The sequence below is a fragment of the Malurus melanocephalus genome, unplaced genomic scaffold (assembly GCF_030028575.1).
Source record: "Malurus melanocephalus ecotype Western Australia unplaced genomic scaffold, MMel_1.1 scaffold_1, whole genome shotgun sequence".
In the NCBI taxonomy this organism is placed as follows: Eukaryota; Metazoa; Chordata; class Aves; order Passeriformes; family Maluridae; genus Malurus; species Malurus melanocephalus.
The window spans coordinates 6,030,799-6,054,357 of record NW_026623233.1 but is presented as its reverse complement, the minus strand read 5'-3'; the positions used below and the strand labels follow the sequence as shown (position 1 = coordinate 6,054,357).

The 23,559-nt window shown below is 38.9% G+C and overlaps 1 protein-coding gene across 1 annotated transcript in view; it reads right to left on the bottom strand.

The window, feature by feature from the left end:
* MYO16 (myosin XVI) overlaps positions 1 to 18,051 on the bottom strand; it is a 252,767-nt gene extending 234,716 nt beyond the window's left edge. The window contains exon 1 of the mRNA XM_057390020.1: positions 17,794 to 18,051. Within this exon, the coding sequence (XP_057246003.1) occupies positions 17,794 to 18,019 (226 nt within the window). The 5' untranslated portion in view covers positions 18,020 to 18,051. The remainder of the gene's footprint in view (positions 1 to 17,793) is intronic.
* Between the last annotated feature and the right edge of the window lie 5,508 nt (positions 18,052 to 23,559).

The following is a 23,559-nucleotide window of genomic DNA, read 5'->3' as shown; positions in this document are numbered from 1 at the left end:
TTCCTGTTAACATCTATTTTTGTTCTCTTTAGTTTAGCAGGAACAACTCCAGCTGGAAGCCTTTACTTGTTCATTGTGTGCATAAGGAAAACTTACTGCTGCAGTAGCTAAAACGATGCTGATTCTGGGATGGTTATCACATTCTCCTCCTATCCCAAGTTGCAGGCTTTTGTCACTTGGCACATGGCAAAGACTAGTTTTCCAGCTAGATCAAGAATCTGGCAATGTGGCACTGGGTAACAGGTATGAATAGGCAGAATGGTGTAGCCACCACTTTCCACCAACAGCTGAAGTAATTTGGGCATAAACTGACCATGAAATTGAATCACAACAAAAGTGATACTGAAAGATGTGTAGTAGCATCCTTACACTTCCACCAGTTAAGTGTCATATTTTGCCCATTAGTTTCTTCATAGTCAGATATTTGCTCCACCACTGGCATCTTAAACTCTGTATAGATATATCACTTAGGATTCTTTCCACCTTCATCCCTCTTTAATTGTCTTTTCTCATTCCTCAGCAGCCACTCCACTTTTCAGCTTGTACTAATGGTGTTTATGAGGAACCTGCTACATAACTCAGCTACATCTGAGAACAGTCAAATGCTAGTCTCTGGTAAGTTCTTAATCAGAAAACCAAATTAAATAATGCAAGATCTCATAAACCTTTGGTTAATGTAGTCTTAGAAAAGATATTTACCTCATGCCTTTGCTATGACAAGTTTAAAATTAAATTTTAAAATCCAAGTACGACTGTTGGTAATTTTATAAATCTTTTAAGATGTCTTGTTTACCTAACAAAGACATGTACTGCAGCTGTTATCACATTATCACCAGTGCAACAGCCCATGCTTTCCTTTAGAGCAAGCTCGTGGTTATTCAGAGCAGTCATGCCCTTAATGGGCTTTGCAAACAACTGCTTTGTAATCCTACTGCTTTCTACATAAAGTATTTCCAGAGTTCATTGGCATCATCTGTCAGACTTGTTCAGATCTCCTCATTTTCAAGAGAACTCTTGGAAATAAAGTCCCATCTTGGCTGCACAAAGATTAAAGGCAGCAAACCATAAACAAAATACGCACATTTGGAAGGATAAGTGTGCCATTCAGACTTCAGAAATGAAGAGAGGAAGATTACTCTTTCCACACTGGTTGAATTTGAGAGCACTAGCCTTGCATATCCAAGTTATACTGCCCTGTTTGAGCAGAGCACTGATTGGGACAGGGGTGATGTTTCCATCCTCCCTGTCAGAGTTCCCAGAGGTTATAATTTTTTTTCAGTAGCCAGGAATTACATTACCATGACCCCAAAGCTACTGGGTCATTGATTCTCTTCTGAAATCAAAAGCACAATGTGAAATGTCAGGCTGATTTYTGTGCTCCATTCTACACATTACCTTTAAAAGAAACAAACCAAGCCACCAATGAAACAGACTGAGGTAATCTACAGCCCCACTCAGCATCTCTCCCAGCTTTAATGTTGGAAGAACAAAACACATGGTTGTTCTTTCCCATGCTCTCTTCATGGAAAAATTAGACCCTAGCCTTGGAAAYAGCTGAAGTGTCTGACCACTCGAGTGTGGGAGAGAACTTCAAGCAGCACAGGTAAGCATGTGACAAGGCAAGTCCCTTTCCTTCTGCAGAGCTCTCTGCTGCTTTCCTACCATGCCTTGCACCATCAGCTGCTGTGTGGCCATGCCCAGGCACTCATCAGCCCTGACAGCTTCCTGCCAGGCACTATCCCTTTGGAGGGCACAGCCTTCCTGTTACCTGAGGCATCTTGAACTGGAAAACCACTTGGAAAATAATGGTTGTTCACTAGACCACATGGACACTCAGCCAAACTCCAGTGAGATCCATGAGGAGAATCACAGCTCTCTCAGGGGACAGACATTTCTATCATTGTAGACACAGGAAGAATAATTGTGAGTTAGGGASTACAGTTGTTCAAGAACTTTAAAATTAAAAACTTTAAATTTATAACTTTTTCTTAAGGCAAATTCCCCCTCTTTTAGTTCTATATACATTAAATATAATGGAGTCAATGTCTTCACTGGAAAATATTAAGCCCACAAACCCAATGGCCTGAAAAATCCTAGTGCCTGCCTCCAACAGTGCTCAAGCAGTGACAAATTAACCTATCTCCTTACACAAAAGTGACAACTGGCAGCAGTCAAATGTGACATGCCTGAGTTAAGTTGAGAGGTGGAAGGAGGAAACATCTGTTTTCAAGTCTGACATGACATATATTCACATGGAAAATTCTGAAATCACTTAAAAATAACAATACTTAGTAGTTATTGGGTCACCTTGCCTAATAGCCACTTCTGATTATCTGAATTATCTGATTTCTCCCCCTCTCTCATTTTTTTTTTAAAATCTTCATTCCTAAAGTCTTATTTTCTTTGTTTTTCAGTTTGTGGTCATGGTGTCTAACTCCCTTCTGCTTTACAGTTACTTGTTAAAAAAAAAAGAGATGAAAAGATGTAAAAATTTACATCATCTACTTGCAAATGCATGCACTGACAATATCTAGAGTGATGTGRAAAACCAGTGGTTGTAAATCACAGTATTTCTGAGAAGACTGGAAGTAGCCATTCAGTTCTATGGCCCACAGATAGTGCTGCAAGGTGCACAAAAAGAAAGGGTGGTGATCCCTGGTTTTACCCCTGTTTAGAGCTTTGGCCAGGCCAAAGGGAAAAAACTGTTGTGTAAGATCTGTCTTAGTCATTAATAAAGGTGTGATTTTATCTCACTGCACCTACAACCTGTGTATATAACAGAGAGAATGCTAAAATCATTCAACACCACCTTACAAAATAACACAGGCTTAGCTAAAAATACTGGGTCCGTCATCACAACTAACAACACAATCAGGGTTTTGCCAGCATAGCTACTTCTGAGGACAAAATATCTGTGTCAACAAAAACTGGTTGCASRGACCTGACTGAATCCAGAATGCCCATTAAGGAGATAAAATTACAATAAAAACAAAGCGTTACAACATTTACCAGAAGTTGAACACTCTAAAATTAATCTTAGGGGGAAGTAGCTGATGATACTTAAATAAAGCTTTTCTTAAAACTTTGACTTTCAGATAGTTAATGAGATTTATTTATTTTAAGGGTAAAAAAAGGAATTAAATATCTTAGCATTTAGGTAATCTATTTCATTTTTACTCATATTTTATCTGTCTTTCATGTATGGATTCTCCTGGAGTTCCTGCCAAAGGTGACTAAAACCAGCAAGAATTTTATCATCAGGCTACAGTCAAGAATTACAAAACCCACTAGGTTCACCTCAGAGATAAATTTGAATGCTCTTTAAATTACCAGTACAGTTTTTAGGCCAACTTTTCAGCTACAGAAACAACTGATTTTACATTCAAATGTTTGTAGAATTGACTAAAAGCTTCAGATCTTACAGCATTTTACTAAATTAATTAAATTTATTTCACGATTTGCAACTTTCAGGTCTTATAATCATTAAATGATAAACACTAAAACACACATCAGCAAAATAACTCATTCTGTGGTCAGTACCTTAATTGCAAAACCATTGTCATGCCTATGCTTTTCCCTGATTGTACCTATTATGGAATTTGCATACAACACAAATTTTCATCTGAACAGACTGTACACCCCCTCTGTTTCACCCAACATTTATGTTGATCCTATGCCAAAGCTACTTAATAGGCATAAATCAAACTACTGCTGACTTATATTCCTTATGAAGCAGGACTCAGTACCTTTTTAACTCCCACAACATGCAGAGCAAGTTCATGCCAGCTGGTTTAAGAGCTTTGTAAGCAACTCATTAGGATTTGTATTAGAGATCTTCAAGGATAACAAACTACTATCCTGCTCAGCAGCTGCTAAATGGCACTAATTACCAGCTGTACACCACTGGCTGTTAGACCCTGTGTGTCTCCTGGAACTCCCAGGGCGTGCATTGCACAAGGAATYGAACTTAACCCAGGCAGCATAGAACAAAACGTGGGCATTACCGATCCATGCATTTATCCAAAATAGCCATATGCGTGGCAGATGAGTGGCCACTACTGTGAGGAAGATGTATAGGTCCAGGAAAAATCCAGTACTTGATGTGGCTCAGACACCACCTTTCACAATGTGATCTGTGACATTGGTAAGTTTACACTGTCAAAACCAGATCTGCTTTTCTCTTGTTCGTGCATTCCTTCCCACACTCCTGCCCTGATCCTTGAATAGCAGGGCCACACATCCCGCTGCCATGAGCTGGGATGGAGAGCTAAACCAGCAGAAGACCAGCTTTATGAAAGGCAGTTTCCAGATGGTTCATCTCCCTGGCTCACTCCAAGAGGTGCATAAAGGTGGGAGGACAAAGGATTGGACAGAAGCAGAGCCAGACAGAAAGGAGAGCAACCAATGGCAGCCTCARTTTTAGCTTAGTTTTAAACTGTGTTAGAAACACACTTTTAAAGCATCATTTGGTACTAGAAGTATCCCTAGGGAACTGTTAAAATCAAGTCAGTGCCTCCAARACACCTGAATGTTCCTTTTCTTTCTCTGCATGAACCCCATCAGCTCTGCAACAGGAAGGCAAATAGGTTCAGAGAGAAGACACAGAATGTAGCTGTTGATTTTAGGGGGTGATGCACTTTTTTTTGGACCAGCTTGCTGACCCGACTTACTCTGAAGCCACACAATTGTTACATCTGATACAAAGAGCCTGCAGTAGAAATGGTGGTAGGAACAGCATCATAAAACCATTAATGAAATTTGCTGAATTAGAAAATATAGCAGTCACATAACATCCAGCTGGGGCAGTGGGACAGGCCCTGGCCAGATGTCCTGGGGTGGCCCCCATGCTCCCAGTGGCCCACATGCTCCCCAGAGTCGCCCTCATGATGTCCTTACAGCATTCCCCTGTATTTAATTAAATTTGAACAAACTATCACCTCCAGAAGGATTTTCAGTCCCTTCCACACTTCCATAGATTTCATGGGAGCAGAGTCAACTCTCTGCGGCTCTACCTTGGCACTTTGAATGTCCCCATAGTTAACTTTTCCTCACTAAAATCCTATTTATCKATGCTATTTTACAGCACATTAGAACTGCTGTGCTGTGAAACACTTTTTGATTGAGACACATTCTGCTGGATGAGCAACTCTGAACTATCAACACACTTCAGACTGCTGATACCAACAACCTCTGCCAGASATCTCAGAGATGATCAAGAGATGTGAAGACCCATGGAGAAACCCCATGTACAAATTAGATCATTCCCCTCTTCACTTTTACAGAGTTTTAAAATAGAGATAAGTTGTATTTTGGTGCATTCATGTCACACATTTTTCAACAATATCTGCATTCAGTCACAATCTTTTACAGTTTGCCAAAACCAACTGAGAATAACATATTAAACTTATTTCTTAATGGTTCTCTTCTACTTCCCAATGCACACCCTCACCTCTTAATTTCTTAATTTTTTCCTAACACAACTAATGAAGTTTGAAAAGACTTACAACTCCTTGCACATATGGGCAGAATGACACCTCCTGTTGGAGGTGATGGAATAGGATTTGCTTTCCTTGCCAACTCAGGGATGGAATCACCAGAGAGACACATCCAGAAAACTGAGTTTCTGGAGAGGCAGTATGAAGCCCCTCCTACTCTGCTAAGAATTCGTGACTGAGAAACTGATACAAGAGGTCTGGAGAGATTATCTGTGCTGTTCATCAGTCATGATCACTGTGGGAGAGCAGCATATGGGTCCTGTCACACATAAACATGAATATAAAAGGCATGCATGCTGCATGAGTGCTTCAGTTTGGATAAATTCTTCAAGTATTACCTTACACTTCTATTCAGCATGTACTACACTGTTTGCAACATGTTGCTTACCAAGTCTTTCTATTAACCTGTGCACTAAAAAAAACCCCAAATATTAACATTTTCATGTTGGTTAGTTGCCACAAGTCTTCAAAGAAAAAAACTATGCCTCTGCACCTAGCTCAAAGATGTTTTCATTTCTCTTTAGTTGTTTTCCGAAATTTTATCTGGCTGAATTGCTGCATTCTTTAAATAAATTCCGTTTTTCCTAATGGTATTCCAAGCAGTTTATATCCACTGGTCTCCAAGTCTTCTTCATTCTTTTCTAATTTTTCACCTGTTTTCATGACATGAAGGGTTTGACAGTCATAGCTAGAATTTCACTCACACGCTGGCTCCAAAACTCACAATCTGCAAGGAATTCTTTCACAMTTGGCAAAGGGCAAACTTGTCACATTTCATAATATAGCACAACAACTTTTTTAATCTTTGTTCATTTCTGACAAGGGGGACCAAATACTAACTTTCACACTTGCCTGCTGTTTATTCTTTGTGCAAACTAGGAGTCTTCTGTCAGTGAAAACTGACAGTGACTACAACAAAGGTGTAGCTGAAAGACAACTGTTAAGTGTCCTAATGACACTGGTAGGTGTCTTGTTTCAACTAAATTTGTTTTAATTAATTCAGGAATCTTGATTAGTCTCCCTGATARCTGATGGGTGGCCTGGAGGTCCAGAAAGGAGAGCAAATTGCCCACAGACAGATCCAAATGGGAGATCTAATCCCTTCCAGTCAACACTGCTCTGACTGCATCAGCACAGCCTCCTGGAAATCATCTTGCTGCCACTCACTATTATCCTACAGCTGTTCCCACAGGCTCATAACTTCAGTGCATTCTGGCTAACATCTTCATTTTACYACATCAATTACAGCAACAACTACCACTACCAATATGCCAACAACAAAAAATGRTGGAAAATAAGCAATGAGCATGTTATCACCCCAAGTACAACACATCATGGGTATGAAGCCAGCATGGAAGGAAAGAGCTATAAAACTTGAAAACTGTGACACACACTTTCTTAATCCACCATAGAACAAGCGAAGGAAAACATGTCCATGGATCTGCTTTGAGACAGGGCTGTCAGACTTGAGCAGCTGAAGATTGCAGCAATATAGACTTTACTCGATTTCCAAGTTCAGTATTTGATATCCAATTCTTCACCACGCATTCATCATGCAGAGAGGAAGACAAGTTTCTCCTAATTTTTATCAGTTTGGTTAGGCATACCTTTTTTCATCATCTTTGCTGCCCTCCTTTGGACATGCTCCAATAGTTCAATATCTTTTTTATGTTTTGGCACCCAAAATTGCCCCCAGCATTCAAGGTGAGGCCACCCCAGGTCAGAGCTCATGTTCAACTTGCCACTGACCAGGACCCCCAGGTTCCCTCTCTATAGATCTGCACTGCAGCCTCTGATTACCCAGTCTATACTCACAACCAGGGTTGCCCCATCCCATGTGCATAATCTGGCACATGCTCTTGTAAAAAAAGGGCAAAAGAACAAAAAAATCCTAAGGAGAGAGGACTYAGCAATTAATTTGCTGCATTTAGTGACTCTGATGATATTCATTCAGTTATGCCTTCAGTGGTCCTAGAGAAAGCTATGCCTTCAATGGTTCTAGAGAAAGATACTCCACTTAGTTATCCAAGTCCACAAAACCTCCAAACAAACTCCCCTTTYTAGAAGTTTTGAAGGAACACTCTTCTCAAACTGGTAACTAATTTTACAGTCACAAAATAAAGTCTGTGTGTTGCAAGATTTCAATATAAACTCTTTCCCCCRTCTTATACTTAAGTGTTCCAGTTTTTTTTCTATTTTATGCTCCAGTGTAGCAATTTAAGAGAMTATCCTGAAAGAAAAAATGCTTCTGAAGTTGAATTTAAAAATTGGAAATACTTTTAAGAACTTATATGTTCATTTTTTTTTGAAAAGAACTGTATTATTGCTATAAAGATTTGCTCATTAAAAAAAGGGGGGGGGGGGAAGGTTATTTTCTATTGATTTATGCAGTTCTCCAGCTTAATTTCTATCATAGTGTAATTTGTGATTGAAATGGAAACATTTTAAAGTAAGTGATATTGAAAGATAGATACAGAAAAGTCTCCCCTTTGTACTGAAATATTATTGGAAATCAATCTGAAGCACAATAATTGTGGAGAGGAAATCAAAAGCAAATTGCATAGAAAATATTCTATTCTTGTCCTCTTTTTATTTCATAAGAATAGACTAGGATCTCCTGCCATTACAGCAATAKTTCTTTTTAATCACTGACTTATAACAATAACCAGACAATGTCAGCAGTACCTGCTATTCGGTGGATACCATCTTTCACAGAGAATAGGCTTCTGATTGCTGCCAATTTRTAGTCTTGCATCCCACTGTGGATCCCCTTTCAAATGAATAGGAAGAATGCCAGGTGCCAATTTGTAGGTTGCTAATGGCTTAACGAACCTTTATTGGCATGACAGTGAATTTGTGAGTGATTAGTCCTTGTGTTTCTTCATACTTTCAAATGCTGGAGCATGCTGGGCTSGTTTCAGCTGGGGTGGAGTTAATTTCCTTCACAGTGGCTGGTAGGGGGCCACGTTTTGGATTTGAGCTGAACACAGGGTCAATAATATAAATATGTTTTTGTTATKGCTGAGCAGGGCCTGCACAGAGCCAAGGCCTTTTCTGCTTTTCTTTGACCATGCTGGGGAGGAAGTTGTTGGTGCATGGGAGGCTGGAAGGAGACACAGCCGGGACAGGCGACCCCAACTCACCAAAGGGATATTCTAGACCATGTGGCATCATGCTCAGTTTATAAAAAGTGGGGGGAAAGGAAGAACGGAGACACATTTGGAATGGTGACATTTGTCTTCCCAAGTCACCATTATATGTGATGGGGCCCTGCTCTCCTGGAGATGGCTGAACACCTGCCTGCCCATGGAAGCAGGGAATTAATTCCTTGTTTTTCACTGCTTGTGTGTGTGGCATTTGCTTTCCCTATTAAAATGTCTTTAGCTCATCCCACAAGTTCTCTCCTACCCTTCTGATTCTSTCCCCAGTCCTGCTGGTGGGAGAGTGAGCGAGCGGCTGCGTGGATCTTGGCTGCTGGCCATATGTTCGGTTAAACCACAACACATGCTCAAGTGGAAAACTTTTTATTATTAAATGTAAAGGGGGGGTCTTGTGGAAAAACAGCCCACAAGCATGGAAYTGTAAATGAGCTCGAAAGTTTTAAAATTAAATTAAAAAAGAACAGATATGTGTCTATCGGTTAGACTAGACTACACTCTTAACAAGCTGGATTCTTGTTCAGAGGTCTTCTATATAATTTTTCTTGACATTTGAGTTTGTGAAAGCCTTTTAAATAAGACTGATTAGAAGTCATGAATAATTTACATACTGATTTTTCCAACTGCAGAAAAGCATTATATCATAGTCSACCAAAATAAATATTTTAGAATTTTGAAAATATTTTCAGAAGTACATAGTGTGTTTTTAAAAGGTTCCCTCATAGATACTGTGTTTCACACTTGCAATTGAAGCAACATTTATGATTTCTAGTTAACCAAATGTGGTTTTGTTTGGATATATAGGGTTGAAGTTCAAGAATGGACTTAGCTACATAGAAAACAAGTAATTCAGTGCCTACATTTCAGAAATCTGTCACTCAAAGAAAGATCCAAAAGCTGAATTTCTAGAAACACTCTATACCAGTAAGAAAAAGGCACGCTTTTCAGAGAGATGGTCAACAAATCCTTCAGGGTAAACTTACAAMCAACCAAAACCACCAAGTGGGAATCACGAAGTTCAAAAACTATCTCAGTCTTTAGTTATTAAGCGTGTGAAATAGGACTGAAAATAGCCCAGTATATATTCCTGCTTTCAAARCACAGTTAGCAGCAGACATAATGACAGTGGTGAGATTTTCGTACAAGAGTTTACAATTCAATCAACTTTCTGCAGTTTGCTATACTGTAAGCAAGAGCAACACTGATCCAATTTGCCTCTCAGGCCCTTTCCCCAGGAGAAAGCCATGACAGGCCGGACACTGCTTGGGATACCTGAGGTGTGTGGGCAGAAGGGGAGAGAAGAGTCAGTAGGAGAGAGAACAAACAGACAAAAAATGGCTCTCAAAGCACCCAAAGGCAAAACCTATGGACTAGCAAAATTGGGTGGCTGAAAGCCATTTGATCAAACGACAGATAAATTACACCTGGTGTGAATCTCCCTACTCAGGGGGACCAAAATAGAGGGATGCTTTGTCTTTATTTCCCCATTTGGTATGGGTAGAGACAAAAACTGCAGCTAAAACAAACCAGGGACATTTCAGTGCCGTGAGAAAAATATCATGGAGTAGCAGCACTCCTGTGGTTAGACAGTCCACATGGAGAACAAAAGGGATAGATTAAATCTATCCTCAAGTCTATTATTCTTTTTTTAACATGTCACATCTATTTCTGTGAGTCTTACTCTTTCCAGTTAAATCAGTGTCGTGTATTAGAAATCATACCCATTTTTAACAACGAATCGTTTAATATCCAGTTCTCAGCTTTACCAAATTACTAAAAATGTAAACACATGAACAAAAAGCACATATGGAATCCTGTAGGAATTCAAATGTATTCAAATTTCATCTCCCTGTGATTTTATGATTGCTTTTGAAATGGGCTGCTTTAATTACTAAACATCTGTTACCCAATAACTAAAGGCATTATGTTTCCCTGCGTCATAACAAAAAGATGCCCCTGTGTTGCTGAATTCAGCACACATGGAGCCAAAGAAAGTTAACAACCATGCTGAACCTATAGCATTGAAGCCTTGCCCTGGCTGAAATGTGTCTCTACTTTCTGAACCTTTGAAAAAGCTTTTTCATCAATGGCAGGATWGAGATGGTTGATTGATGCTCCATTTTCCTACACACGGGACACATAAAATCACGAGCATCATGTGGGACAGTCAGCTGCACTAGTGTCATCCAGAGTTACAGCCATGATTCCCAGTCCAGAATGCATGAATTTGTCTTGTGAAAGCATTAATTTACAGTACATACCTTTATTTCTTTCCGAAAGTCCCTATTTACAGAATTTTTGTGTACTTCATTGATTTCATACGCTCTAAATAGTCTCTTGACTTCACTAYTCAGTGTCTAGTGCTCATGTCTCTTAAGGATTGGACAATAAATATTAAATTGTATAAAYTATCATACATGTGTATTGTGATTTCTTCTACAATAGTTCCCAGCAAATCAACATTTGTGAATAGTCCCTTTTAGATTACTGTCTAATGTATGTTTTTCTCCCCTGATTCAAGGGAAGTTTACTGTAAAATCCAAAATAACTCTGTGTGGGGAAGTCTCCCTATTATTACATGCATAATGAATTCCATTTGCTTTCCCAGTAAAATTAAAAAAAAAGGCTTTAATGAAGTTCAGAGTTAGAGTAAATAGCAATCTGAAATGAAAATATATTCAATAATGAAAGAACAATGCTGAAACAAAGCACTATAAAATCTGTGAAATCTTTGATTTAAATTTTAATAAGGACTGAGCATGCTAAAGTAAGGAAAYAGAAATTATGCAATACATTTTAGTTGCCCTGTAGTTCTGTTCTGAATGTTCTGGACCATTCTAAGTTTTAAATTCCTCAAACTGAAATTAGATTAAATTTGTTTTTGGGGGGGGTTCCCTCTTTATAACATCACTATGCAGCRCCTTACTAACTGGCATTATATAACTCATTTTCTATTAATTCAGGTTTTGACCCAAGGTTTATTTTTTTTATCTGAGAGCTTTCTTTTGTCATGAAGGTTACCTGTGCATGCTAAAAACACTACAACTGTTTGCAATTTTATTCTTCTCAGGGCTGAAATAGCTAGTAAAAATCAGGTTTCCCAAGTGTMAAATCAAGAGTGCATGGAAAACTGGAAAAAATTACTCAGATTACACAACCAAATTCTAATTCTCCGAGTGTGTTTACATTTCTATCCTCTATGCCCTTGGTATAATACATGTATAACAAGTGTGTGTGTGTGTGTGTGTGTATAAAATATAAACATCCCATGCATTTAATTTTCCTCATTTATTATCATTTATTATTATTCATTATTATTATTTTAGCCCTGTCTCTTGAGAAGGCTGTAGCTGCGACAGACAGTATACAAAAGAAATGCTAATTACATTACCTTTGGGAGAGAATGGAATGAAAGAAAGTGATATCAAATATTAATCATGAGAAACAAGGCACGAGGATTTTCAAAGGTGGAAGCAAACAAGAGTGGATTATGGTAATTTGGGATGGCACCAAAATTTAACCTGAACTTTCACACAGAGATCCTTAATTTTTAAACTCAAGATGGGGGGTGGTTTGCTTAATTCAAGGAAACTCTGCCTTAATGATAAGGACCTAATTTGAGAGATTTAATGTTCTACCGTTTTTCATCTCTTTCCCAAATATTAAGCATAATAATGTGTTTTATTATTCTGTTTTTCTGTAAATGTCTTCTATTATTGAAATTCTCTGCCTTTACTAAATATATTCTTTAACTTTCAGTCTCTTCTAGTAGCAAAGATACCGCTGAACTTCTGACACATKAAATCTTCATCCAAGTCTTTGGTGAATTTCAAAAACAAGGCATTGGCATGCTCAGAGCCTTGCTTTCTAACCATTCATCCCAGCACGTGCAATAGGCAAAAATCAGAAAAGTTGCCTCCAATCAGTTTAAGGGGAGGTATCACCAAACACCTAAAAAGGTAGGCTGAAAGTCAGAACCCAACAGCAGACAGGCTACATGAACACATTCCCATTATTCTAAACTACAAAGGTGTTGCCAAGCACAGTCTGTGTCACACACTCTGCTGCCTGACAATAGATTTCACCTAAGGGAGCCTCACACTCACAAACCTGTCACTACTGCTCACATYCTGGCTCTCCCAGCTTTCCAAAAACACTGCTGGCAATGTAAAACCTGATTGATGAGGATCAGTAAGTTTGCCCTGATACGTTTCCCAGACACAGTCTGTGCAATCCACTGTTTTCCAGAACATCTTGGGTGTAACCAATCAAGATGTCTCTGCTGGGAAAAGGACAGTAAAGCATAAGCAAGCCTAATGTAATAAGATGCAAAAACAAGTCAGTTAGTAGATTTCTAAACAATACAAGGAAATAATAAAAAAAAACTGGCTTATTTCAGCTCAGTTTCAGCCTCAGTTTTCTGTTTCAGATTACTTCTATCTTTTTTTTCCATGAATAGGAAGGATCATTATAACATCTCTGACAGATTCTAACTATTGAGAGCTAATGGTCAACTCATCTGCCACCTTAAATTAAAGATATATCCTTCTTTTGAACAGATTTTATTTTCTCCTCCCCTGAGCCCCTTTTATAGCCTGAAGTTGTTAAAATGTAAATTATAGCTCAGCACCAGCCCCACCTGTACCCCCTTTTATGTTCACACACCCTTTTAATCAATGTAACTGAAATTTATCATAACATTGCACATTATACAGTGCTCATTAATATAACTAATACTACTAAAGCCTTCCATTATGTTGATTATTCCAACCTTTTCAAATGTCATGATACTACCAATCTTACATTAATATTCCATCTTTCAAAAAGCTAGAGATACTGGCATCACGGGAGGGAAAGTGAGATAGGATTCCTGCTTCTCCCCTGCACTATGAAACTGCTCGGCAGTCAATCAGCTGGGCTAGGACCAGTCTTGGGAGACCTCCCCAGGCAGTGAACACTGCAGGAAAAATAGGATATTGGTATTCTCTGCTTTTTAAATCACCTTTTAGTGGCATAACCTGGTGAGAAAAGGGAGAGTAAGGCTGTCCCCAGCCACCACATTTTAGCATCCCACTGCTAAAGTAAAGGCTCGCACCGACAGCTCTGCTGGGTTAGGAAGAAGCTCTGGCACAGTTGAGGAAGGCTGACTAAAACAGGGAGYCACCAGGAAAGAACCAAGAATCATTATTAAAGACACAGCATTATGCTAATACCAYGGTATCGCTGCTATTTAGAATGACAATGCTGTCACAGAATCAGCATATTGCTCATCAGAAGGATGAAATGGGTTTTAAATAGGTTTTAGGGAATCTGCATTTCCCTTTTGTAATGCTGATTTTCACAGGAGTACCTCTTTTGTCTCCAGACTGAATTTGATGGCTCTCTGTACTTTGTACCCTGACCTACCATGACCTGCCAGCCTGGCAGACTTTATGGCACACATCCTGACTGCATTACAACTCAGAGGTTTTGTAACAAAACATATTATATACCAAGATTTTCTGACAATCCTACATTTTGATTAATGCTGCAGGATGACTGAGAAGGTGGGTTACAGAACACACCAAAAGATGACAGAAACTAAAGCCAGCGCTGTTATTTCATCCCATGTTAGATTTCAGGTACAGGACTGCCCCGCACTTTTAGCTATTGTTTTCATTGCAGCAAGCTTATCAATCAGTTCACGTTCAAAAAATCGCATCTTTCAAAGCAGCCACTGTTTGTCCCTGCTGTCAGTGTCAAAACTGCAGCACTGCCTCAGGAGGGATGCACATCCCTTATTCTCAAGAGGCCCAGATACTAAGATCCATTTGTCTACCTTGTATTTGAAGCAGAAACWCGGGTTGACTCACACAGTTTATTTCCTGAGTGCTCATTTCATTTCCTAATTATTCATAAATGGGTTTCAGCTGATCAGGCTCAGCAAATACCAATGTRTGACTTGTGAGTATCAGAGAAGATCTGAGTCCATGTGCAGGTGCAAGCATGCCCAGCTCACAGTGGAAGGAATGGGATGCAAAAGCCTGCTTGGCTACAACTWCCATTTTGCAGTGCATTTCTATGACTGATGTCAGCATGACAAATTTCCTGCTGTCCATTTTGATTAGGGATTTAACATCTCACAGAAGGAAAATAGATAGGATTTAAAGGAAAATTAACTGGAGGTATTCCCTTGCCAGCAGTAAAGACGTACAAGATTGGTGTCAAATAACAGTRCACTCACTTCTTCATCAGCTTCTGCTTCTGTACATGTCAACACTGAAAATGACAGTTGCAGATTTCCCAAAATGCTCACTGCTGGTAGTGTGGGTTAATGTGGCCCATCAACAGAAGTAAAAACATCTTGCTTTAAAATAGAGAAATTACAGGAAGCTGCAAGTCGACAGAGAAGGAGGATTCCCCTTCAATCTCCCTGGGTCAAATAAAATACTAAAGAACAGTTACRAATAATAATGAAAATATATAGTTAATAATTTTAAGTGTCTCTGAAAAGATCAAAGATACATCCTTTCACTAATGTTTAACTTAATGAGAAATCAAATGAGCATGTATTTCATTTTGAAATTTGAGACTAAGAAGGTCACTGGTAAAAATTTCTCAAAGCCAATTCTAAAATTAATTTTAGAGCAAACTAATGATCACTCCTATTAGCATGCAATATCAGCAATGTATTTTGTGYCCAGCAGCAGCTGCTACAGTAATTTTGGAGAAGACCTCTTACATTTTTCATGAATAACAAAGACAATGAATTCGTAAGAGTGAAATTCTGATCAGACTCAGTTGTGAAATGTCTCTGCACCAGCCACGTTATAAATTCATCTTTATATATATTCATGGTATCCAATTTATCTCACCTTCCAAATCAGAACTACAACTCACCACTTCAAATTGTGCTGTCCAGTCTACACAGCTCATGATACTCCAGAAAAAAAGGAGCCCTTGGACTTCACTTGGCCAATTACTTCTATCCCATTGCACTGCTGCACCCTCCTTYCACTTTCTTGCATTTCATTCACAGAATTGCAAAATGCCTTTCTTAGTTGTCTTTTACACCTATCAAATGCTGCTGATTGCTGAGCACATTGCAAAATATGATTAAATGGACGAGAGAAATGGGTGGCTGCAAAATCCCAGTTTCCCCAGCTACACCTGCTTCAGGCTGTGTCTGAGCCTTACAGATTGAAAAYTCATCACTGTTTTGGGGCACTAGCTGTACTTCCAGACCACATCTTCCAGTACAGATTTCCCTGAAAGGAATCTAMGTTACATGCTCCATAAAACAAGACCAAACACAGTAAAGGGATGTGATGTTTACKACAAAAGAATATGTCTAATTTAAACAGAAATTCTGATGTAGGTATAGTCACTAAAGTGTCATGGTTGATGTTCCCCTTAGCAACAACAGCAGGAAAGGAGCTTTCATATCTGTAAGTTTAAACTTTGTTTTGTTTGGATTTGGGGCTTTTTTGGGTTTTTTTGGGGGGTTTTTTTTTCTAATTTTTTTTTTTTATGATAACCGTTCTTAATATAGCATTTTTCACCCCAAAGCGAACAGGCTCTGGGAATATTGGCTAAAAACACAGAAGAGAGGCACTTGCAGGTCTCCARGCTGCCTAAAGACAACAACTGCACTTTTTCATAGTCCTGCAAAAAGACCACAGGCAAATTCAGGATTATGTTATCTGCAGGCTATTTGAGCTCCTTGCTTCTGGGGACCTATTTTATCTCTTTCAAGTGCAGGACACCATTCCTGGTTTTCCTCCACTTTACTTYCCTCTCCCTGAGGTATTTTCCCTTTATGTTTATGTTATCCAGTCTCAGCACTTGCTGAACTTTATATTCTGATTCAGGTGCAGCTCAGGTCCAAGTATAGGCAACAGTCTTTAAAAAAAAAAGACTACTGATGTTCCACCACTGCAATAATCTACCCACATTTCTTCAGTGTGAATGTCAAAAATAGCCTCAAGTATCTGACTTTTACAGAATGTTAAAAGTCATACCTGGTGTTCTGCTGGGTTTTTAAAGGAAGTTGAAACTATGGGAACATGGAGGAAGATAATTCCTGCACACACAAGGAGAGTGGTATGAAAGGTGAATTTTATTTATAATTTAGTTATAAATGGTGCCCTGAGAACTCACAGGAAAAGAAGAACTTTTTAATTCATTTTCTCTAAAGATCTGAATGTAGTGATAAGCAATGATAGTTAGATGCTATCATAGTTAAATGCACAATAAAATGATGATTCAGGAGTGAATAAAAGGCATACCTAATCAAACTGACAAAAATTAGGAGAAATTTGTCAACTTCTTTGCATGATATGTGTCTGTCTCAGAGTCTCCCCTTTTTATGCTRGCATGATTACAAAGAACTGCCATAAAATCTGTTTGCAAAGGGGTTGCTAATAACATTGCATCAGTTTTTTCCTTATATCCCTCCCTGCCTCACAACCATATGGGGATTTCTGGCAACTTCTAAAACTTGGAAGATTCTTACTGCMAGGTTTGGTTCACTTCTGAGGAGCAAATTTCAAACTCCTCAGGTTACTGTCAGCTTACCAGGGATTCACACAATGCCAGGAAACTAAAAACAGAACCCCAAAGTGTGGTTACTTATTTCAAAACAACAYAAACATCATTTCACAAACAGAAAGATGACCTATCTGGTGTGACTTTGGGTCAACAGCACCTTCTTACTCTAGGCACGCCAGTTTCACTAACAGCAGCATCCCTTACTCCAGATTTTGGCTAAAAATGAAAACCTAATTTTGAAGTAACTTGGGTTGAATTGTTCAGTTCATGCAGGTATGTAAGAGGCCACACATAATCACAGAATCACAGTCCTTACTTGTTTTGAAATGTATTAGTTTATATTAATTTCAAAATAAATTCATTAGATTATTCAAAGTTTATTCTCCGCACCTTATTCATTTTGGTAACAAGCTGTAACATGTTATATACAATACATGCCTGCATATTCTATTGAGACACTCACTTTGTGATGAGTATTTTCAAATGTGATGAGTAAAAATACTCACTTTGTGATGAGTATTTTACCTAAATACAGGTGAGCAGAGCAAGAAAGCCTTTCCTCTGAAACTTTTACTGCACAAAGGAAAATATCGTACAACATTGATAAGTACCTTCTTTATCRTCGTGACGTATGATTGCATCCTGTATCATATCAGCCAGATTAAAACGAACTCGTTGACTCTTTCCATGTTTCAGCTTTTTCCCGTAGCCCTCCCGTTTCTGGAAAGCTTTTTCTCGTTCGTAATAGGCCTTTATTTGGTCACAGCGCATGCGCTTGACCAGCCGCTGCCGCTGGCCGAGGGGGAGGGACTCCAGCAAGCACTGCTCAATTTCCATCTCATGGGTCCGAAAAACATTACATAGCTGGAAACAGCCTGCAAGAAACCAAACACAAGCAAATTCAGATCTTGCTTTCAAATGTGCCATGGAACATCCACCAATTATTTAGTTGTTCTAAGCATGTGGAAATCCATCATGTGAGCTCCTCCTACTCGACCAAGGCTGACTACAAAGAGTTTATGTCATAATAATTCACGTGTTGAAAGCCACATGTAACTCATTCCATTAAATCACTAATGCACTTTTCAAAAGCTGGCCCAGTTAATGAGAAAAAGTGTGAACAGAAAGAAGTCTRAARGTTCAAACATGAGATGAGCAAAATACCTAAATATTTCAATACAATTCAAGTGGCTTGCATTTGTTTACAAACAAGAAACTACTATCAAGAGTAATGCGAATTTGATGCCCTTGATTCTTTTTTATTCATTTTCATCTAGTTTTAGGTTGGCAAGTTCCAATATTCAGTGAAAAGAAAAATCTTCATAYCCTAATTTTAGTGAGTTCATTAACATGCAGTGGGCACTCAGGCAACCACCTCTTAAAAACACCAGTCATTTCAGATTGATAACCATGTGTATAACTTTTTTCTAATTTTGAATTTTTTTCCATTGTATAGAGCCATCAATTTTGATCCTTCAAATGAAACTGTCAGATACTGAAATTTTCATTGGAAACCAATCACAAATGTATCTTCAAACCAGTTATTCCTATCATTCACAGCATTACCTTTAATTCAGACTCTTCTTTGTTTTTACCATTAAGTATGGTATTTTTACTGATATTGCAGTAACACTAATGTTCTTCTCAAGTATGTTCTGTTTTCCACTGAGAGCACAGACCGAGACTGAGTGCTGCTAATCCATCAACAATGTGCCCACTACTCTGCACTAAGGCCTTCTGATGTGCTGGCAACAGTCCTCTCTATCATTTCTGATTTTCATGTCCTTTATGTGTATGAATTTCATATTCATTTTGTTCTTTATGTGTATGAATTTCCTTTATATGGGTGCTGGGTGCTCAAATTTGTAATGTCTGAGGACTGACAGCAGCAGACGTGAGGGAGGTTTTCTCTCCACTGTTTGAAGGAAATGCAGTCTCAATTCACCTTGGGTAGATAAGAAATACCAAAATTAAGCAATACTGTGCAACTTTAATTAGACCCACTTTTGTCTAYCAGTTTTGTGTAGTTACATCMTCAAAGGATCYGTGTCTCATTCAGGGCACACCTGASTAGTGCTGACTAAATRGCCACTTTGTTTTCTCCTTGCTGTTTGACACGTGCTTAATCTAGTGAATACCATTTAAACCCTGCTCTGAAGCCATAATTAACAATCTCCTGACAGGCTTTTGTAAAGTTCATGTCATCACAGCACACAAAAGCATCACAAATATTTATTTATTTTCATTTTAAAAAGGGACTATTTATTTTCATTTTAAAAAGGGACAACAGAGCATTCATATCTGCATTCTCTGCAAAGGAACTGAAAAACAATTATTTTCTTTTTAAAACACTAATTTTGGTTGTCCTATTCAAAAATTTAATGTTCTTAATATGTTTTGGTTTGCTTTAAAGGCATAGTACTCTATGAATTTTCACGTATCATAATTCCGTAATAAAATATTATCAAAATGATAGTCTTAGGTCTGCATGCCAATCACTCTAAATTCTATGTATAAAATTACACATTTTTTCTATTGTTTGTTGCATTATTTTAGAAATTAAAGATAATACAATGTATTACATATTATATATTCTATTAGATATTRTAAGTATTCACTATGAATTACAACSCAMGGACTCAAACCAGACTTCCCAAAACTGAGGAGCACACATYTATCCAAAAAGTGCCCAGAATGTTGTGTTGGAAAACTCTGACAGAAGCAGACACAGAACACAATTCTGCGGGTCAAGTTCAGTCAAGCACTTTTAACACAAGCTACTCTCTTCCTTTAATTTCTGTTCCTTTCATAGCATGTCCTTCTAGTTAGAAGAGAATAAGYTGTCAAACTAAAAACTGGAAACAAGTATTGGCTTGCATTAAGCCAAAACAAAAACCCTTTCTTCCTGCATGTCAAAGCCAACAACTCTTGCTGTATAAAACAAGTTTTCCACTTGACCTTAAATTTCATTTCATAGCAAAAACCRTATGTTCTATTTCTTTCATTTCCTTGTTGGAAGACACAAGGAAATAAAAGGGTAGCTCTGTAACATTGCAGAAGATGTAACTTTATTCCTGGTTTCAATYCCAGTGCTCAGAGCACTCAATCCCATAGAAGAGCTACACTCAGACCATCCTCAGCCTGAGCTAGTTTGCAACTGCATCCACTTTCTCTCATGAAAGGACTGGGGAATAAGGAAACTTCAAATCTTCTTCATTAGAATTGTTCTGCTGTGTATAAAATATTTCAGTAGCCATGCCTTTAGCCTATGCACGTCTTTTGACTTGCAACACCCTAAGCTTATACCCTTACACTTGTAAAGGTGGCTGTAGTGCCTGTCAAGCAATGCTCACAGCCACACAGGGAAAACCAGCTTGCTGTGTTAAACCATGTTTGCCCACAGCTCTGTTCATTCCTTCTCTTTTATGAAGGGACCGAAGAAGGAGCACCCATGCACTTGAGCTCCAACAGGCTGCAACTGAATTTAATGTTTGTATTTTGAAAATTCAGCTRAGGCTGACACTTGTGGCTGCTGTCCTAGTCAGGGTCTGTAACTCAACATTATTTGCTAACCAGAGTTTAATGGTATTTTTAATTTCCTCATCTTAGTTCACGTCCAGTCTCTGTTCTTAGCAGGAACTGGTAGTTTTCACTGCCACATCACAACTGAGACTGATGCAAGCTGTAGGACATCTCTGCTGTCACAGCACTCTCCTCATCCAGGGTAAGAAATCAAATCACCTTTGTGTCTCAGTCAAACACAGCACAGCAAAGATGCTCTCAGAGCCAGATTCCAGTTTAGGAAGGATGTTCCTGCCTTAAGAGTGCTCTGCCTCTCCACTGGGACGACTTTGAGCCTGTCTGAGTATCTGCCAATTTGCTCTATGAAGGACCATGTTCACACAGCAGTTTCCAGTGTGTGGCCAGAGTCACAACAATTCAGGCCAATTGAGAAAAAGACTCTTGATCCTTTTGGGCACTGCTGTCAGCTGAGAAGTGATGAAYTGCACATGGAATTTCTTTTCTCAGCACATCTGGAACCTGATACATCCCAGATGAGTTCAGTATCTGACCGTGGTTTAACAGTTGCAGGTCAGCAACCTTGTTAGATTAAGCCTGGATTAAAAATATTGTATAAAATGCAGACAAGCCAAACTCCTTGAATTAACCTTTCAGGTGTTCATCTCTAAGGCATGCAACATTGAGTCCCAGTTTTAGAACCAGGCAGATCCCTGCTCTGTGGTCCAACTGAGCAGGGGAATTGATGATGGCACAAGAGCTTCTGTACACCTTGAGAGAGCTCAGCTCAAACACAGGATGGTTACAGACATGATTCTGGCGAAAATTCTGTGCATTGCTTTGTACCACATGAAATATGGGGTCATTCACTAATCGGATAATTTTGTCTTGTCTAACACTCTTGAAAACCTCTGTTAATGGATTCTACAAGTTGTCTGGGTAAAGTCTTTAAATGCTGCACTGACTTAAATCAAAAATGCCTTGCGTTTTTTGGTGGCCATTACAAATTGTTACTGTTGTCACTAACGAGAAGACTTCAGCTTTGTCATTTCTGTTGTCCTGGTAGCTTTCTATTGCTCTCATTCTGTTGCCTCAATGCCCATCCTGCACTGGGGGGATCAAGACYACACATCTATTTGCAGCAGCAGACAGTAAGTTCTCTCTGTCTGCTGGCCAAACTCCTCTGAACACAGCCCACTATGTGGTTTGTCTGATTTATCATCAGCTCACAGGGCTGGCTGCCATTCCACTGCCATAAGCCCTGCACACTCTCCAGCAGGAYTGCTGCTCAAGGCAGCCAATTCCCAGCCTGTACTGAGGTATGGGGTTATTCTGCCTCGGCATGAAAATAGGCACTTCCTCTCTTGAACTGCTTGAAGTTTCCATCAACCCAATCCTCAGAATTAAGCTCTCCCATTTGAAGTATGCCAGCAACAGTGTCCTAAGTGAGCACTGCCAACAGCAGCAACAGCTTCTGCAGTAAAGAAACCCTCCAGGGAAATACAGCTGCTAAAATCCACAACTTTATTAGGTGGAGGTAAACCATTACTGCTTAACGAATGACAACTCAGACATAGCCAAACTCAAAAGCAAAGCTATTAGAGCCTCCTAAAAAGTTAACGTGAAGCAGGTCTGTTCATCCTTTCCTTCTCCACATATGGGAAAACTGGCACAAACTGAATTGGTACAAGAACACTGTATGAGCCCCATTCAAAGAGCAGAAGACGGAAAGTATCATCCCAACCAGAGCTGGTTTTGAGTGTGCTAGTCAGGAGGCAGCATTGTAACAGAAGGAAAGATTTTGGGTAGGAAGAAAGGTTGCCTTCTGAATCTATTTGCCTAAGTGTTTACATTTCATGACAGAATATATATTTGCAGATTATTTCATGTGGTTCTTGCCTCAGTGCATGATAAATTACACTTATGTGCAGGGATTGGATARGGTCAYTGTGACAGTATACTGCACCAGAGGMCTCACTGGTGGTGTCACCATGAAAAAGCTGGAAAGGTTTACCAGGTTATTATTTATTTAATGAAATTTTCTGGACAAAACCAGCTAGAATAAACATGATTGCCAGTATGAATATAGTTTTAAGGTCTGCATCTTCTACATAAGCACACAATATAAAACCTCTATAAAACACTGAAATATCAAACACTGAGAAWTTTTTAATAGAATGCATTGATTAAACTAACTAGTGCTGGACAAAGGAACTCATTACCATGGTAAGCACAGACRGGGAAAAAAAGGTTTCAAGGATGCTTGTTAATGAGGAACTGCTTCACTGACTGGGTCCACCATGAACCACAAGAAAGAGAAGAATCAGTGCTTTAAAACAACATGTTCATAAAACTGTWGCAGTTTGCTCGCAATCAGAGAGAATAACATCTGCATCACAAGACAAATTACAGTTTTGATCCTGCCGGTACAAACAAGACATTTCTGACTAAAGAGGAACAGTTTGCTTTGAATTGTCACTGGTTCTCACTGTGAAGATGAGAGAAGGAATATTTTGTGACACTACAAGCTTGTAGTGATGTGATATAAACAGAGAAGAACATGATTGCTACAGAAATGTTCTGCCATCTCCTGCAGGTGATTTCTGCTCAAATAACTTTATAGTATGCAGGAACATTTTTGCCATACCTCTTTTCAGAAACAATATTGATACAGCTTTCCTTTGCACTACTTCTTATGGCTTGTGTCAACTAACTTTACTCACTTGCTCTGGCATTTAAATTGGGAGACTAGACATCCTAAAAAGTGCACCTCGGATGGTARCTCACATTACATGGAGGTGATTATGTCTCTGTCTAACCTGGTTGACAGGTCAGGAGGCATTTCCAGCATGAACACC